The sequence below is a fragment of the Schistocerca cancellata genome, chromosome 1, assembly GCF_023864275.1.
Source record: "Schistocerca cancellata isolate TAMUIC-IGC-003103 chromosome 1, iqSchCanc2.1, whole genome shotgun sequence".
NCBI classification, from domain to species: domain Eukaryota; kingdom Metazoa; phylum Arthropoda; class Insecta; order Orthoptera; family Acrididae; genus Schistocerca; species Schistocerca cancellata.
This window is the reverse complement of record NC_064626.1, coordinates 836,550,231-836,570,499: the sequence shown is the minus strand read 5'-3', so window position 1 is coordinate 836,570,499 and position 20,269 is coordinate 836,550,231. Positions and strand designations below refer to the sequence as shown.

The following is a 20,269-nucleotide window of genomic DNA, read 5'->3' as shown; positions in this document are numbered from 1 at the left end:
TGTTCCACTGCAAACAGTTCCCTTATCCAAATGATCTTTTAGTGTTGCATCCAGTTCAGCATTAAAATTAATCAGTCCAATTCAAAGGAACCACAGAAACAAATACAATTTATTAAAATATTTAACACATACCTTTTATGCCAACTTTTTTGTTATAGTCATCAATTCTCTTTCTATACATGACTATCCAATTGTTTAGCTACATTGACAGTTTCAAAAAATGCGTCTTAAACAACTTTGTATGTTAACAAATGAAGATTCAAGCTTCTTCACTTTTATACTCACAAAGGTTCCCCATCAAACAACAGCCATGGAAAGCAGAATAATGTATTTTTAACTTTGCAGACACATAACCAATCAGTAAATTTTGTAAACATTCATTTTAAATGCCCTCTTAAACTGTTGACTTCTAGTATTTATATATTGTGCAATGTTTAAACCTAGTAATGGTCATTCTAATCTTTTTACAACAAGCTTATCCTCATCAGGAAAGTGCGTAAGGTCTGTACCTTGTAAATTATTTATGTTATTCATATTCACTCACTCTTCACAACTTACAAACTAAATGGCAAGTCTATCCGGAGCGTATTAGATACAGCAATGCATAAAACTGTGGTATCAAGAACCATAACGTTCAATCATCTAAACAAAAACATTACAGTTGCACTAACAGCAACAATTGCAGTATTCTAGCCACTTCCCAAATGTCACAATGGCAGCATTAAATCTAAGGTCTACTTACAATTGACAAAAATATACAATGAGAAAATATTTCCTCCAAATTTCTATCCTGAAAACAAATTTGTGACTGAAAGAAAATTATTATAACTGCCGTTGAAATATCAATTCTGGTAATATTGTTGGTGGCAGAATCGCATACTCTAGTGGCTTAGATAACAAATAAATGTTGTGGGAGGAGAGAAAGCTGGAATGGTGCTACTTAACAGAGAAGGGAATTTTCACACCAACAGTAACACCTTGTGACATCACTCACAAGTGTGCCACCTGGGACTATGTACAGGATTCGACTCATCCCTTCTCAATGTACAATGGGCTGCGCAGTCTGCCAGGGAGTTGCATAGGAGCACAAATCGCCTGAGTTTGCTTTGAGCTTGGCAGTAGTTTTGAGTTTGTTACGAGGCAATGGCATGTTGGATGATGAAACTTAGTTGATTGTGATACACAATATTTCATGGTATACACATTGTGATTCCTAAACCAAAAAAATGTATGAAAAGGGACATGTACTTTCATTTATTCTCCATTTTTAAACATTCACTTAAACTTACACTAATAAACTGCATGTTTTAATAGTATATGCAACCAGCTGTTGTTCATAGAAAATAGGTAAGATTCACACACACACACACACACACACACACACACACACACACACACACAAACTACATGTTATCTACAGGACCAACAAAAAATCAAATGAAATTCTGTTGGTGGTACTAGGAGTACTGACCAACTTTCCTTTCTTCAACTATTGATCAGTGTGAGAGTGGTAGTGAAGGACTCTATCCAAGAGCTGTGATTTTCTGCATTTTCAAGCACATGTATCCACTCATCAATCCCTTCTGTACTTGGTGGGCAATGTCCTATCATTTTATACATATCACTCTCCATCCTCAAATTTTCAATTACATAACCAATATTTTTGAAAGTATGTTGTTTACATGATGAGTACAGCCCCGAAAATATCAAGAATGGGGTGTAACTCCACTCTTAAAACTGCAGCTATCCAAGAGCCAACTGGATTTTGATTTTTCTGTTGACAGGCAACAACTTATTCACATGGCTTTATGAACTTCAGAGCACTATGTTGCATGCTTTCAGGGCAAATATAAACAACCAAGTTTTGTCCCAAAGTGACAGGACAGAAACCAATTTTAATAATGCTATAAACAAAAGTACTTCAATCTACATATATTTCTCATAAGCACAGTTTCTTAACTACAGTCTTGAAGTACATCCTCTGTTTCTTTTGGGACTCTTCTTTCTCTTGCACCATCACTTGGAAATGTTCTCTTTCAGATTTTCTTTCCCTGCAAAGAGAGAGATTAAAGCTACACATACATCAATTAAATCAGTTTCTCCATACATAAGATTCTAATCAACCGGAGCTTTCCCTACAGAGATCGCTCCCCTTCAACTCTACTCATACAGTGGCATGACTGCCTTGCTGCACCCTATGGTTCATTTGTCTATCAGCAATCGAATGGGATAGCCTCTCTTGGACTTATGTGACGAAGCAACTGCTTGCTCTCCATCTTTTGGTCAGATTTACTCTCCTTAATATTGCACTATCATTCATGTTGCCATTTGGGTTATTTCTGCAATTATTATTCTGGTTTTGATTGTGGTTATCACTGTGTATATCTTTCGACTGAGAGTTCTCAAGAATGTAAAAAGAAAGAATACGGAAGACTATGTTTTTACTGAGTGAGTGCTTAAAACTGTGTCTTCAATGAGTAGTGAGTAATTAAGTACTTCTTCATACACATCTCTGATGAGAAACAATAATATTTAATAATATGTAGTAATGCAATGTAGTAAGATGGTAAAAGCTTAAAAATGCTTCGGTGGAGGTGTACTCATGAAAGAACGTGCAATAGAATTCACAAAACTTTTTGGTTATGACAATGCCACTGAACTCTTAAAAACTCTTGATATGTGACACAGCATAAAAAAAAGTTACACAATTTAGTTGCAAACTGTTGGTAATTTTCTTTGTGTGTGGATGAGAGTACTCATCAAACAGATCTTAGTTAACTACTAATCTTTATTCTCCAAATAATGGATGATTTTCTATACATTAAGAGTTACTCACTTTAGTTCTGTTACTCGAAACAGCAGTTCTGGATATTTTTAACACAGTTAATAAGTGTTTTGACAAAATTGGTGGTTTTAAAAAGTGCTCTGCAATTTGCACTGATGCTATGGTCGGTAGCAAAAATGACTTCATTGGTCAACTAAATAAATAGTTTAAATGTGCACTGCAATATATACCAGGAAGCAATACATAGGAAAAGTGTCAGAAAGCTGTCCGCAATAAAATATATAATAAAAATTGCGAATATAGTACAAGGAAGTAATTGAGCACTGCTTCATTAAAAACTTAAAGAATTTTTGGAAGACATTTAAAAAAACTGTGGAGACATACTCCTTATAAAATTCATTGTTGTGTGTAAGAAAATGCTTACACTTTTTTCCCACTCGAAAAAGAGCTTTCCAAGTTTTTTGAATGAAGAAGTAAATGGAGCACTATGGAATTTGAAAATGAGCTGAAAGATTCACTTTTTTGATCAGAATTAGAAATTCAAACAGATTTTACTAATTATTTAAATAATTTGAATCTGTGTTTGCAAGGGAAAGAACACATTATTTCTGATATGGTCATGGATATTAATGGATTCTGGTGTAAAAAAATAATATTTAAATTGCAACTTAATGAGCAAAATTGGTGTCATTTCTCCAAGTTGCTGAAAATTTGTGTCATTTCCCCAAGTTGTTGTGAAGTGAAATTGATGAAGTCTCCAATGAGTTGCAGAGTAGTTTTAAATATTTTAAATCCCTAGAGCCAGATATCATTTTCTTTCATCTACAGCTACATGCATACACTGCAAGCCACAGTAAAGTGCATGGAAGATGGTACCATGTACCACTACCACTCATTACCTTTCCTCTTTCACTTGAAAATAAAGGAGGTAAAATTACTGTCTAAAAGCCTCCATATGAGCCCAATTTCAAAATGTACATTGGCAGTAGCAATATCATTCTGCACTTGACCTCATATGGCGGTTCTCTAAATTTCCACAACTGTGCATCAGAAAAGGAGCAGTGTCTTCCCTCCAGGGATTCCCATTTGAGCCCATGAAGCATCTCTGTATTATCTGTATGCTGACTGAACCTATTAGTAACAAATCTAGCAGCCTGCCTCTGAATTGCTGAATTGCTTCGATAACTTCCTTTAATCTGACCTGGTATGGATCCCGAACACCCAAACTGTACACAAGAATCAGTTGCACTTACACCGTCTACCTTATGAATGAGCTACACCTTCCCAAAATTCTCCCAACAGAATGAAATTGAGTGTTTGTCTTCCCTACTACTAATATAACGTGCTCATTCCATTTCATGTCACTTTCTAACATTATACCTAGATATGTAAATGATGTGACCATGTCATGGAGCACACTACTAATGATGCATTTGAACACTGCAGGACTGTTTTTTTCTACTCATTCACATTAACTTACATTTTTTTACATATAGAACAAGCTGCCACTCATCGCACCAACTATAAATTCTATATAAGTCATCTTGTATGCTACTACAGACTCAAGAATGATACTTTCCCATACACCAAAATATTATCAGGAAACAACTGTAAATTGCTGTTCATCCAGCAGTGAAATCATTTATGTTTATAGAGAAAAAGAGTGGTTTTATCACACTTCCCTGGAGCACTCCTTATGATACCCTTGCCTCTGATGAATAATTGTATCGAAGACACCATACTGGGTTCTATTATTCAAAAAGTCTCCAAGCCACTCACATATCTGGGAACATAAACTATATGCTCAGACCTATGTCAACAGTCTGCAGTGGGGCACCATTTCCAACAACTTTCCAATATTCTAGGAATATGGAATCTGCCTGTCACCCTTCAGCCATGGTTTGTAGAATATAATGTGAGAAAAGGGCAAGCTGAGTGTTGGACGAGTGATGGTTTTTAAATTCATGTTGACTTGCAGATAGGAAATTTATTATATTATTTATTATATTATATATATATATATATTAGACTATATATTATATATTTATATATAAATTTATTATATTATTTATTATATTAGGAAATTTATTATATTCAAACTCAGGATATGTTCAAGAATCCTGCAGCAAACCAATGTTAAGGATACTGGTCTGTAATTATGTAGGTCTGTTCTTTAACCTTTCTTATACACTGTAGCCACCTGCACTTTTTCTAGTCACTTGCAACTTTGCAATGGGTGAGAGATTCAAGATAAATGTAAAACCAAACTGGGATTCCATCTGGACCTGGGGACTTAATCGTTTTCAACTCCAATTGCTTCTCTATGCCATGGATGCCCATTTCTATGTTCTCCATGAAGGAGCCTGTATGAGAATCAAACAATGGTATGTTTGTATGATCCTCCTGCGTGAATGATTTCTTAAACACGAAATTTAAAATCTTACCTTTCTTTTTCCTGTCTTTCTACTGTCACCTCAGACTGCTCAGCGAAAGATTGGATAGGAGTTTTTGACCTGCTTAGCAATTTTATGTATGATCAGAGTTTTCTCAGGTTCTCAACAAGATCTTTTACTAAGGTGGGAGTTGCTGTATGTTTCATGCATTGATCTATTTACAGACACACAAATTTCTACTAATGTTTGCTTGTCACAATTTGTACATTCTTTTTTGAAGCATAAGTTCAACGATCTCTGTTTCCTCATCATTTTCCAAATTTTGCCATATACATCTCCAGAGGACAATTTACAATCAGTTTAAACTTAGCTCATAATTCCTCTATATCCATCGTGTTGGAGCTAAATGGTTCCCATTCATTGCCTACATTGGGTGCTAACAACTGCAAATCTGCTTTTTCTAGCAAAAATACTCTCCTAGCCTTCTTGACAGATTTATTAATTCTAGTAACCACCGACATTACAATGACATCATGCTCACTAATCCCTGTCTCTATACTGACACTGTCGACAAGATCAGGTGTATTTCCAGCTACAAAATCTAAAATATTTCCATTGCGTCATTTAGTGCGGGTTGTCTAACTAGTTGGTAGTTTTTGGAAAACATGTATAAAAGTACTTCATAAGACTGTTTTTTATACCACCTGCAGTGAATCCCCAGAAGTCCCAGCCAGTATTTGGTAGGTTAAAGTCACCTCAAACTAATACTAATTGAACTGGGTATTTCCATACTACTGAGAGTAGACTTACATTAAATGATTCTACAACTGTTACAGTGCAATCAGGTGGCTGGTAAAAACATCCAATAACTAACTTGAGTTCACCTAGACCTGCTTAGCGTGCCCAGATAACTTTAAAGTCATAGGACTAAATTTTGACTGCAATGGACGCAATATTTTTGTCAACAGCCCCTCTTATGGCGTCTAATCTGCATTTTTGATATACCAGGGTGTACATGCAGACAATAAAAGAAATTCCTGAATTTCTCCCAGATTTCCCAGTTAAAAATACACGTTTTCGCGGGTGAAAATACACATTTTCCAAGATGAAAATACACCTTTTCCGTGTTAAGTGACAGTATACCTTCCCTTGGAACTGTAAAACTTATCAATCTTTTGAATGATAAAGGTTTTATACACCAGCATAGAATTTCCTGGAACTTTAGGAGATGAACAACTTGTTTTGGAAAGATCTTTGATGTGCAGTGACATGAACACCACATATTTTCATATTATGGAAGTATAAATATAAATTCTACCATTAACACAGCAAGTTAGTTACTGAAGCACTGAAATAGAGATTGTGATGTGCTTTTGTCAGCCAATCATAGCTCATATCATGTGATCTCGCCAGCCAATAACAGCAGATATTCCAAGCATTGGACACTTGATGTAGTCAGCCAATAGCAGCATCACTGTTAAGTAGCGTGAACACACAAATAGGAAAAGGCAATTGTTTAAATTGATTTGCATATAGTATAGGTACAAGAAAAGCTAAGCTTTCACATACATAATATTAGTCTCTTCCGCGTATGTTATCCTTTAATACACATCAACCACATATCTGCCAGTAAAATTTTAAATAATGACATAGACGTCTGGTCTCCTGGATCTGAAATTTTTCTAATTGGATAGTCCCCAAAGAGTTAAGTTTTGAATGCGAGTCAAACACTATGTGATTTAAAAAATTTGTCGCACATTCTCACTCATACCATAAGTCACCACGCGTAAAGGAAAATATACTTTGAAGTAATACTTCTAACAACCAATCACAATATTTCCCTGTGATCTGTTACAAATAGATTCATTTGAGCAGTCACCAGAGAGCACCAGAAAACAGGTGTTACTGCACATGCACATCTATGACGACACAGGAAGCCAGTGCTTGGTGTTTGCTTTGCTCATATGCCTTTAGTCACATTTCTGTTTGGAATTTCTTGTATAGTGGGGCATCACATGACCAAGTGCTGCACTGTGGCATGTTTTTCAGAGGGGGCATAAGGACTTATTGTATGTAGGACAGTTGTTTTTTCATATCCTATCCAGATCAGGAATGCAAAATATGAAAGAAGTCCTTGGCATACACTTGTTTTCCATGACTTTTTCAAACTGTATAACAAATTAACAAGGTTATTTCTGAAGGCAAGAAATGGTGTAATTGGTTGTTTATATTCTACTCCAGGAGAAAATATAAAGCCTTGTGGGGAGTAACAATGATGAAACATGATCTGCTGCCAGTCTATAATTTAGTGAAGAATGGTGTTCTGTAAATTTAAGATGCAAACAACATAAATTAAGAAATAACATCAAGCCTATTGGAGGTATCTGACAAGTGATGAAACATGTCTTGTGATGGAAAAAGGATTGAGTTTCATGGAAGTCAGATATGTAAAATTCTGCTAAGACTTTCAATATATTTGAAACAAACATTTTTATTCAATACTGCTGACCAGATGTGCCTGCTTAGTCATCTTCAAGTGAACATTTACGTATGTTTGTACATATACAGCATGAAGATATCTCACATTATGTCATGAAAGGAACAGGATATCAGAGAATACTCCAACGGCATCAGAAATTCGTAAACCATATTAAAATGCACAATTCAGCTTAAGTCCAGATTCACAATGAAATAGGGCACTGCCTGGTATTAAGCTTTCCAGTGTGGTTTTTGGGATGCCAATTTTCTTAGAGAGTGCCAGTACTGTAATATCTCATGTTTGGTCCTTTATTGTGACATAATGCCATACATGCCAGAAGATGAACATGTGCACTTGAAATTCAACAAACAGTTGAAACTAGCCAATAATGTGGAATGAAACACTTCATTTCAAATAAATTGATTGCCTCTGCACCAAAAAGATTAATAAAAGCCAAATTTCTTTAATGAATTGAGAAAAATAACTTCACTGTTCTGCAAGACAATTAACGCTCAACTGAAATGGAAATAAAATCAGAAAACTGAAACTAATAACATATTTTCGTCTTTCCTAATTATGTGAATGTATTTTAATTCACATGATGTCTCACAGCCACAGAAATCCAATTTGTTACCACTTGATGTGAGAGCTATGAACGAAGAGAAAGCAGTAAAATTATGAACTGTGAACACAGGTCACATGGAGATCACCCCCATACTAGAACTCAGACAGCTCTGTGCATGAGCGAATTTGGCAGCTTGGGCGCACCAGAAAAATTTTTCTGGGTAGCATCTGGCTGCTTGCTGCTACTGCTTATACAGTTAACAGCCAAACTAACAGCAGCGAGTAGGAGGAGAAGGTGCTGCTCATACATGACTTCTGCTCTGCACATGGGCGTGGGCCCACTGGCAACTGCTGAAATGAACCTAATTTAAACAATTGTACCTGCTCATTGAAATCAGTTTACTGTTATGAAGTATTGCACACTCTTTGTCCTACAGCCTTCGATAAATTTTGCTGTTGGCAGATGATTGTGTGTGCACTACATTTTGTCGGCATAAATGGTGCATTTTCTTTGCAACTTAAGTTTTATTTTGGTGTTTTTCTCTCATTTATATTTTATTGCTGCAATATTATTATGCAGTAGTGGGCTAATGTATAATTCTTTGTTAGAGTATCAATTCTTACCAATCAAAATTACAAAAATTTAACTGAAAACTAAAACAATGAAAAATTCCTAGAATTCTAAAAAAAAAATCATGGTTTTTCCAGTTTTCTCCCAGAATTCCTGGTTTGTCCTGGTTGTCCTCACTAAATATATCAGAGCTATCACTTCCATTTTCCGCTAACTCTCGGTCCGAGAAAATTTGGTGCAACATATTTCCTGGAGGGCAATAAGTTCAGGAACTTTGTCACGAATGCATCAACAATTTACTGTTAAAATTTTGACATTCACAGTGTCTCTACCTAGTATGTGATCCAATTTCACTCTCTGCATATTGACTGGTGAGTGTTCATCAGTGGACCTCAAACTACTGCCTAGCCTAAAAAACCAACGTGCACTCCACAAGTACTCTGCTACCTGAGTAGCTGCTTCCTTTGTGCAGTGCACCCCTGATCTATCAAGGGCAGTCCTACAACTCTACCACCCATAATGCAGGTCCAGATGTCTGCAGCCATGACTGTTACTGAGTCAATGGAGCCTTCGATTGGGACCTTCCACTCAGCTCCAAACCAAAAGACCCTGATCTACTCTGGCTATGATGCCACAAATTGTGAGCACTGTTTGCACCTCTTTATTGACGGCTGCTGTCTTCACCACTTCTACCAGCTGCTCATGGGTCCTCAGAACCCAAGCAACAGGCCTCACTGGTGCCAACATGAGTAACAACTTGCAGACTACAGCAACTTTCACCACCTCAATAGCTGCAGGCAGGGCCTCATCCACTCTTCATATGAGGCCTCCGAGAAGACACATGGAGTGCACATTGGAATTCTTTCAGACCTGCCTCCCATTTATCTAAAGGGCTCCATAACGCACCTAAAATCGCAGCTGTGTTAATCAGAAAGCCATTTCCCCTGTGAGCCTGCTCAGACCCTACTGAAGGAATGGCCACCTTTCTACTCACAGAATGAATGGGTGAAGCCAGATGACCAGCCCTCACATTGACTCTCTGCCTTGAGTGAAATAACTGTGTAACAACCTATGACTCACTCTGCAGTGAACACAGATCCCACACACTCAGTGTGATGGAAGGTTCCTTGACAGCAGAGGCTGTGGGCAAAACAAGTGACTCCTGGGGTGTTCCATGAGCAAGCGACATGCCAGCTTCTCTAGTGCCACCAAATCCTGATGCAGCAGCCTGCAAGGGGTGACCATGCCCATAAGAATCTTCCAACAGTCCTGCCCCACAGCTCAAACAATAAGAAGATAATAAAATGATGAAATTTCTGTCTGAACAACCAGATATGTAAATGTTATTCAGTATATGATTGTGCTGTAGAATCTGCCCCAAAGTTGGTTGTTGCATAGCTTAGAAAACAGTGAATATACTAGTCTCGAAGCTTTGTTGAAATTTTTAGCTCAGCTCTTTTTTCAATACACGTGGCTTATGATTTCTGAAGAAGCCCAGGGTTGTCATGTTTCCAAAAAGAAATTATTTTGTTCAAAATAAATTATCATAGAATATTCTCAGGTTCAATGTAATCAAAAATTCATTTCTCATCAATAACATAAAAGACTGGATGTAGAAGGTTACTTTCAGAATAAACACTGGTTTTGAGATTGACAGTCTTGTATTTCTTCTCATATCTAATGAACCACAAAATGACATTTATGTTATTATGGTTTTGACCACAGTCAGTTCACAAGATAAAATTTCACTTCATCTTACATAAAAACATGTCCAAGTCCTTCCCTCTCAAGACTATTCTCAACCAGTACTCTGCAAGGAATCCTTTCACCACATTTAAACAAAGATTTCACAAATTGCAGATGCAAAGAGTCGATGATGTGTTATTTTACAGTAAATCTAAGTTAATATTTATCAAGAAAACGATATTTAAGACATAAACAACATTTATAGAGATAAAAAAATTACAGAGTCTTAAACATAATTTTGTAATGAAGCTTTGATGATTGAATAATGTTAAATGCATAACTACCTGCCAGTTTCTGATGAAAAAGACATTTGGAACATTATAGGGTAATTAACATTCTTGAAAGTTGAAAAATGAAAGAAATGGATTTCCAAAATATAATAAAAACATAATAAGAGGAAAGAAATTCAAGTAAATGCTCCCAAACAACTATTGATCATGAACACTCTCTACATGACCATAAGCTAAGCAACTTTCGAAGAAACGTAGTTAAAAAATGAATGGAATCTGATAGTTTGTTAAACAGAAAATGAATTATCATATACTATTGAAACAACTTTCTATGGATAGATTTGTTGCCTGTTCACAAACTATTGACAGCCCCTTCTGCATCCACACACAGCACACACCCTATACATCCTACTACTATTAACTTGAGATTCAAACTATGAAAACAAAGAGAAAAAGATAAATATGTGATTCGCTAGTCTCCTGACGCTTCACCAACGGAGGATGGCAGCTGACTGAGCTGTGGTCGACCATTACTGCCTATCCAAAACAAACAAACAAATGACTAATGCACTACAGATTGCATGAATGTACACTTAACTATTACTGAAATGTGATGTTATATCTCATGAAAAATACTCAATGAATTTAAGAATTAAACTTTACAAACACACAAAACATACAAAGGATTTAAGGATTAAACTGTGGACACAAACATAAAAGCTAAATTTGTGACTTGCTAGTCTCCTGGTGCTTCACCAACAAAGGCCGACAGCTTTAATAATTCAATGAAAATTAGTCCTGAAAGTGTTAGAAGTGATCTTCCAGAAGTAGTCTGCAATTTACAAAATGACCCGTTCATGCTACGCAGAACACAAAGAGATCCAATAGTTTTTGAAGTCATGCCACAAGGTGTGTACCCAAAACCCTTATGCTTTGCTCTTAAAATCTTTATTTGGATCAACAGTATTATGAAAAGGATGGTTGCTACTCACAATATATTGAAGATGGTGAGTTGCAGATAGGCACAACAAAAGAGTGTCACAAAATAAGCTTTCGCCCAACAAGGTCTTTGTCAAAACTAGATGACACACACACACACACACACACACAAACACACACACACACACACACACACACACACACACACACACACAAATTAAAAATATTGAGTGCCATGTAATAGCTTTCGCCCAACAAGGTCTTCGTCAAAACTAGATGACACACACACACACACACACAAATTAAAAATATTGAGTGTCATGTAATATTTTGTGTAATGTAATATCTTGTATAGACACCTTTTATTAACCTGACACATTCCACATCATTACGAAGTGTCGTATTCATGATCTGTGGAACAAGTACTAATCTAATCTAATCTAATCTCTGATCTAACACACTCACTTACTCACACACACACACACACACACACACACACATGCAAATGCAACTCAAACACATGACCACAGCCTTTGGCAGCTGCAGCCACAGTATGAGCAGTAGCAGCAGTGCAAGATGGAATAGGCAACTGAGTAGGGGTAAGGAGGAGTCTGGGGTGGGGAGAGGGAGGGATAGCAAGGTAGGGGTGGGGGATGGTGAAATGCTGCTGGGGAGTGTACAGGGACAAGGTGGAGAAAGGGTGGGGCAGCTAGGTCCAGTCAGGAGGTTAGACAAAAGGGGGGGGGGGGGGGGGAGAGGGTAGCAGAAAAGGAAAGAAGTAAAAGGACTCGGTGCATTGGTGGAATTGAGAGCTGTGTAGTGCTGGAACGGGAGCAGGTAAGGGGCTAGATGGTGGAGGATAATGACTAACAAAGGTTGAGGACAGGATGATTTTGGGAATGTAGGATGTATTGCAGGAAGAGTTCCCACTTGTGCAATCCTGAAGAGCTGGTGTTGGTGGGAAGAACACTTATGGCACAAGCTGCGAAGCAGTCATTGAAATGAAGAATGTTGTATTTGCAGTGTGCTCAGCAACAGGGTGGTCCAGTTGTTTCTTGGCCACAGTTTGTTGATGGCAGTTCATGCCCACACAGAATGCAGCACAGTGGTTGCAGCTTGGCTTGTAGATCACATGATGCCTTTGTTGGGATAGGTGACATTTGTGACTAGACTGGAGTCAGTGGTGGTGGGAGACTGTATGGAACAGGTCTTGCATCTAGGTCTATTACAGGGATCTGAGCCATGAGGTAAGGGGTTGGGAGCAGGGGTTGTGTAGGGATGGATGAATATATCGTGTAGGTTCAGTGGATGGTGGAATACCACTGTGGAAGGTGTAGGAAGAATAGTGCGCAGGGCATCTCTCATCTCATGGCATGATGCGAGGTAGTTGAAACCCTGCCAGAGAAAGTAATTCAGTTGTTCCAATCCTGGGTAGCACTGAGTTACTAGGGGAACACTCGTCTGTGACTGGATGGTGAGCCTTTGGGAGACCGTGGGTAACTGTTAAGATAAGGCACGGGAATTTTGTTTTTGTACAAGGTTGGGAGGATAATTATGGTTTGTAAAGGCCTCAGTGAGACTCTCAGTATATTTCTAGAGGGACCACGTGTCACTGCCAATGGGATGATCGTGGAAGACTAGGCTGTGTGGAAGGGGCTTCTTCATATGGAACAGGTGGCAGCTATCGAAGAGGAGGTGTTGCTGGTGGTTAGTATGTTTGATATGGACAGAGGTACTGAGGTGGAGGTCAACATCTAGGGAGGTGACCTGTTGGTTGAGTAGGATCAGGTGAAGCGAATGGGGGAAAAGCTGTTGACATTCTGGATGAATGTGGACAGGGTGTCCTCACTCTAGATCCATATCACAAAGATGTCATGAATGTATCTGAACCAGGTGAGGGGTTAAGGATTCTGGGGTGTTTGGGAAGGATTCCTCTAGATGGCGCATGAATAGGTTTGCATAGTATAGTTCCATGTGGGTACACATGGCCACGCCCTGGATTTGTTTGTAGATAATGCCTTCAGAGGATAAGTAATTGTAGGTGACAATATAGTTGGTCTTGGGGACTAGGAAGGAGGTGGTTGGTTTGGAATCTGTTGGGCATTGAGAAAGGTAGTTTTCAACAGCAGTAAGGCCGTTGGGCATTAGGGATGTTAGTTTAAAGGGAAATGGCAGCAATAGTGACTAGCAGGGCACTGTGTGGTAATGAATGGTTCAAATGGCTCTGAGCACTGTGGGACTTAACATCTGAGGTCATGAGTCCCCTAGAACTTAGAACTACTTAAACCTAACTAACCTAAGGACATCACACACATCCATGCCCGAGGCAGGATTCGAACCTGCGACCGTAGCAGTCGCGGCGCCTAGAACCGCTCGGCCACTCTGGCTGGCTGTGCAGTAAGGGGACAGGAACTATGGAGGGTCAGTGGAGGAAATGGTTGGTGGGTTCTTGGTAATAGGCTGAAGATATTTGTGTATGAGAGCAGAGATTCTCTCAATCAGGCACAGTAACCAGCCACAATGGAGCATCCTGGGTAGTTGGGTTTATGGACTTTAGGAAGCATGTAGAAGGCAGGACTGCAGGGAGTGGAAAGGGTGAGGAGAGAGATGGACTCCGAGGAGAGATTCTGGGATGGTCTTAAGGATTTGAGGAGAGACTGGAAATGCTGCTGGATTTCTGGAATGGGGTCACTGTGGCAAGGCTTGTAGGTGGATGTATCTGACAGCTGGCAGAGTCATCCTGCTGGTTAATCCTTGTGGTTAAAAATAAAAGTGGTGGAACCTTTGTCTACAGGGAGGATTGTATGATCAGGATCATTTTTTAGATGGTGGACTCCAGTTCTTCTGCAGATCTAAGGTTAGGTTGCATGTTGAGGGATTTGGGAAATAATGGTGAGGCAAGGTTCGAGGTTACGAAATTCTGGAAAGTTAACAGAGGGTGATTTGGGAGCAGTGGGGTGAGTCACAGTTGGATGGAGGAATGAACAGAGTCAGGAAGGGTTCAACATTGGTGTTTGGTTGAGTGTGATTGGTAGAATTGGTGGCGAAAAAGTGTTTCATCGTAGAGACTGGGAGAAGGAGAGAAGGTCATTAACAACTCCTGCATGATTGAATTTAGGAGTGGGGCAAATGGTGAGGCCTCTGGAAAGGACTGATATTTCTGCAGAGCTATGGCTTTTGGAGGAAAGGTTCATGACTGTGTTTTGGGGAGGGGGGAGGGGGGGGAGGAAGGATAGTGGGCAGAACATTTCTCATCTCATGGCACAACGAGAGGTAGTCAAAACCCTGGCACAGAATATAATTCAGTTGCTCCAGTCATGGGTGTACTAATTACGAGGGGGACACTCCTCTGTGACTGGATGGTGAGACTTTGCGAGGTGGTAGGTAAATGGAAAGATAAGGCAGGGAGTTTTGTTTTTGTTCAAGGTTGGGAGAATAATTACGGTCAGTAAAGGCCTCAGTGAAACCCTCGGTATATTTTGAGAGGGACCACTTGTCACTGCAGACGCAATGACCACAGGCGGCTAGGCTGTATGGAAGGGACTTCTTCATATGGAACATGTGGGAGCTATTGAAGTGGAGGTATTGTTGGTGGTTAATAGCTGTGATATGGATAGAGGTACTGATGTAGCCTTCTTTGAGGTGGAGATCAACATCTAGGTAGGTGACTTGTTGGGTTGAGTAGGACCAGGTGAAGCGAATGGGGGACATACTATTGAGGTTCTGGAGGAATGTGGATAGGATGTCCTCACTCTCAATCCAGATTACACAGATGTCATGAATGAATCTGAACCAGGTGAGGGGTGTTTTTAGAAGTATTCCTCTAGGTGGCCCATGAATAGGTTTGCATAGTATAGTTCCATGTGAGTGCCCATAGCCATACTCTGGTTTTATTTGTAGATAATGCATTCAAAGGAGAAGTAATTGTGGGTGAGGATACAGGTGGTCATGACGACTAGGAAGGAAGTTGTAGGTTTGGAATCTGTCGGGTGTTGGGAAAGGTAGTGCTCAATAGCAGTAAAGCCATGTGCATTAGGGGTGTTAGTGTAAAGGGAGGTGCCATCAATAGTGATGAGCAGGGCACTGTGAGGTAAAGGGGCAGTAACTATGGGGATCGGTGGACGAAATGGTTGGTATGTTTTGTATAGGAAGGTAGGTTCCGGGTAATAGGCTGAAGATATTGGTCTATGAGAGCAGAGATTCTCTCAGTGGGGGCACAGTAACTGGCCACAATGAGACATCCTGAGTGGTTGGGTTTATGGACTTCAGGAAGCATGCAGAAGGTAGGAATGTGGGGAGTAGTAAGGATGAGGAGAGAGATGGTCTCTGGAGAGATGTTCTGGAATGGGCCTATGGATTTGAGGAGTGATTAGAGATACTGCATAGTTTGTGGGTAGATGTATCTGATACCGGGCAGAGTTCTTCTGACAGGTAATACTTGCAGTTCAAAACAACAGTCGTGGAGCCCTTGTCCGCACATAGGATTATAAGATCAGGATCAGTTTCTAGGTGGTGGATGGCGGTTCTTTCTGTGGATCTAAGGTTAGTTGGCATGTGAGGGATTTGGGGAATGATGGTGGGGCAAATTTCAAGGCTAAGAAATTCTGGTAAGTTAACAGAGGGTATTTGGGGGCAGTGGGGGTGAATCAAAGTTGGATGGAGGACTGAGCTGAGTCATGCAGGGTTCAACATTGGTCTTTGGTCAAGTGTGATTGGTAGGATTGGTGGCAAAAAAGTGTTTCTACTGTAGGGACTGGGAGAAAGAGAGAAGGTCTTTAACAAGTCCTGCATGATTTAATTTAGGAGTTGGGCAAAAGGTGAAGCCTCTGTAAAGGACTGATATTTTTTGCTGGACTAAGGCTTTTGGAGGAAAGGTCCATGACTGTGTTTTGGGTCTGTTTAGGTGGGAGCGAGTTTTGGAGGGTCGGGTAAATGTAGTAGTTCTGTGAGACAGGGTTTGACAGCTATGAGGGGACGTGGAGGAGGTTTGGAGGTTGTTGCAGAGGTGGTGGACACTGGTTCTCCAAGGCGGGAGTAGGAAGTATGCAGGGTGGAGAGTTTTTTGTGGTGGCACTGTGCATGTAGTTCTAGTTCCTGGATGGCAAAGTTTCAATGTGTGTTATGGGTTCCAGGAAGTTGGGACTGCATAAAAGGAAAATTTTACAGATGCTGAGAAGGTTTTGCAATTAGGATTGGGCTTGGTTGATATGGTTATGCAGGACTATGTTGGTGAGGGCAATGGATTGGTAGAATCTGAACAGGAAGGAAGGGTGGCAGCCGGAAATGGGTAATTTAAGGGGAAGGTCATATGGTGGGGTGGGGGGTAGGGTGGGGGGTGGGGTGGGGGGGATTCAAGACTAATCCAGATACTTCTGTACATTTTTTTCAACTTACTATTTTTAAGTGAATAATGTGACATTACAAGCAGTTGGTTTGACTGCTGCAGGACAGAGTGAATTTGACAAATTGGCTGTGGGCCAGTGTGAATGTTTGCTGTGTGTGTGGGGGGGGGGGGGGGAGGGAGGGAGGGGGGCGCAGCTGTCAGACAGACAGACTGTGACAGGTGAGGTGAGCAGAATTAAAGGTGGCTAGCTAGCATGTCATGAGCCCCAGCAGTCATCAGGGTTTCTCCAGACAGGAAGAGGGGAATGATTTGGAAACATGGTCGCAGAACGAGTTAATATGGGGGACCTGTGACCTGAAATGCCACCACTAATACAATTGTAATGAAAATATATGAAAACTCATTACAAGCAAGCTAGAGAAAAACCATTGACAGTTTTGGAACTGTGACAGTGGGACGAGCTCATTGAACATAAATCTATGTCTGAAGCTTCAATAGTTAAAAAGTTTTTGCCATTATTGTTTACAGTAAATTGTAACAACTGAAACCATCATGAAAGTCACACTCATGATACACTAGATGAAAGAGGGTAATGCCTGCAATATAATGAACAGATTACTTTTATAATTAAAGAACTATAAGAATGTTATAAACAATTTACACTGAAGAGCCAAAGAGTCTAATATTGTGTAAGGCCCCTGCGAGCACGCAGAAGTTCCGCAACACGACGTTGCATGGCCTCAACTAATGTCTGAAGTAGTGATGGAGAGAACTGACATCATGAATCCTGCACAACTGTCCCTAGATCCTTAAGAGTATGAGGGGGTGGAGATATCTTCTGAACAGCATGTTTCAAGGCATCCCATATATGCTCAATAATGTTCATGTCTGTCTAACAACTGCACCAGACACTTGTTGTCTTACACTGAAGTGCCAAAGAAACTGGTATATGCATGCAAATTCAAATACAGAGACGTAAACACACAGAATATGGTGCTGTGGTCATCAATGCCTATATAAGACAACAAGTGTCTGGCACAGTTGTTAGATCTGTTACTGGTGCTACAGTGGCAGGTTGTCAAGACTTAAGTGAGTTTGAATGCAATGTTATAGTTGGCAGGTGAGCGATGGGTCACAGCGTCTCTAAGGTGGTGATGAAGTGATGATATTCCTATATGATCATTTCATTAGCATACCGTGAATATCAGGAATCCAGAAAAACATCATATCTCCGACATTGCTGTGGCCGGAAAAAGATCCTGCACAAATGGAAAAAACAATGATTGAAGAGAATCTTTCAATGTGACAAAAGTGCAGTCCTTTGACAAATTGCTGCAGATTTCATTGCTGGGCCATCAACAAGTGTCAGCGCTCAAACCATTCAATGAAACGTCATCTTTATGGGCTTTCGGAGCTGAAGGCCCACATGTGTACAAGGGATGACGGCACATCATGAAGCTTTATGTCTCGCCTGAGACCATCAACACCGACATTGGACTGTTGATGACTGGAAACATGATGTCTGGTCAGATGAGCCTCATTTCAAATTGTATCGAGCGGATGAACATATACGAGTATGGAGACAACTTCAAGAATCCAGGGACCCTGCACATCAGCAGGGGACTGTTCAAGTTAAGTGGAGGCTCTGCAATGGTGTGGGGAATGTGTAGTTGGGAGTGATGTGGGACTCCTGATATGTCTGGATATGATTCTGACAGGTGACACATACTTACGCATCCTGTCTGATCACCTGCATCCATTCACATCCATCATGCATTCCAACAGAGTTGGACAATTCCAGCAGTACAATGCAAGACCCCACATGTTCAGAATTGCTACAGACTGGCTCTAGGAATACTCTTCTGAGTTTAAACACTTCTGCTTGCCACAAAACTCCCCATACATGAACATTATTGAGCATATCTGGGATGTCTTGCAACATGCTGTTCAGAAGAGATCTCCACCCCTTCACACTCTTACGGATTTATGGACAGCCCTGCAGGATTCAGGATTCCTTGTGTCAGTTCCATTCAGCACTACTACAGACATTAGTCAAGTCCATGCCAGATTGTGTTGCAGCAAATCTGCGTGCTTGTAGAGGCCCTGCACTATATCAGGCAGGTGTACCAATTTATTTGGCTCTTCAGTATATATAGTTGTTGCCGACTACAGCACCATATTCTGCCTATTTACATACCTCTATATTTGAATATGCATGCCTATACCAGTTCCTTTGGTGCTTAAGTGTAGTTTATTTACATATATAATGACATAACTATGAACTCCTCCACAGAGACACAAATGATATTGTCAGGATGAGTTTCTTTCCTTAATTTCCACTAACTATCAATGTGTATTGGATTATAATTGTGGTTTATAAAATAGGTAAAGTCAGTGTTTTGACTAGAGTGCCAAATGTGACAATTTATGTGATAACAGACAAATGAGTTTGTTAAGAGATTAATAATTACTGTAAAGATCGTTATGTATTTTATCACAAGTTATTATATGAAACTGTTATGAAAATTATGAATGGTGGTCATGTTGAAAGTACTTACACTGAATCGAGGAGTGATCATGTGCCCAAACCTTTAGGTAAGCTTGCAAGACATAGCTTGAGGTCTGTCACCTGTCACCTTATGTCTTTTATTGAATTATTCCCTAATGTCTCAGTGCTAATATAAGGCTCTGGTACTAACATTATTAGGTTGTGTTGTTGGGCTAAAGAGTGACAGTGTATGGGCACCCCCTTTATTGATGTTTGCAAGCCATGCTCAAAGTTAATGGTCGTACATTGCCCACACACTGGGGAATGGGAGAAAATGTCATAATACGAGGGGGGACCCAAAAGAAACCGGATTGTTGTCATAAAAAATTTATTGATGAATCTTTTTACAAAATTACTTCAGTCACCTTCAAAATACTCTCCATTACATGTGATGCACTTGTCAAGTCTCTTTTCCCACTGTTGGAAGCATGTTTGGAACTCAAGTTTGATATTGTCCAGTGCCCTTTGTGAAGCTGTTTTTACCGCCTCCACATTGTCATAACACTCCCCTTTTAGTGTTTTTTTCATTCGTGGAAATAGTAAAAAGTCGCACGGGGCTAGATCCGGTGAATACGGAGTGTGGGCAATGACAGACCACCTCTGAGGTGCCAAATAGTGGGTCACTCGTAAGGCCGTATGTGCTGGAGTGTAGTCGTGATGCAGAAACCTG

General features: G+C 39.9%; 1 protein-coding gene across 2 annotated transcripts in view; it reads right to left on the bottom strand.

Annotated features, from left to right (window-relative positions):
- Positions 1-1,889: 1,889 nt before the first annotated feature.
- The window catches only part of LOC126188797 (uncharacterized), a 62,845-nt gene continuing 44,465 nt past the window's right edge, over positions 1,890-20,269 (bottom strand). For both annotated transcript variants that reach the window (XR_007537864.1, XM_049930413.1), the window contains exon 3: positions 1,890-2,051. Coding sequence is in view for 1 of the 2 variants with exons in the window: in XM_049930413.1 (XP_049786370.1) it covers positions 2,037-2,051 (15 nt within the window). In the remaining variant the exon portion in view is untranslated. The remainder of the gene's footprint in view (positions 2,052-20,269) is intronic.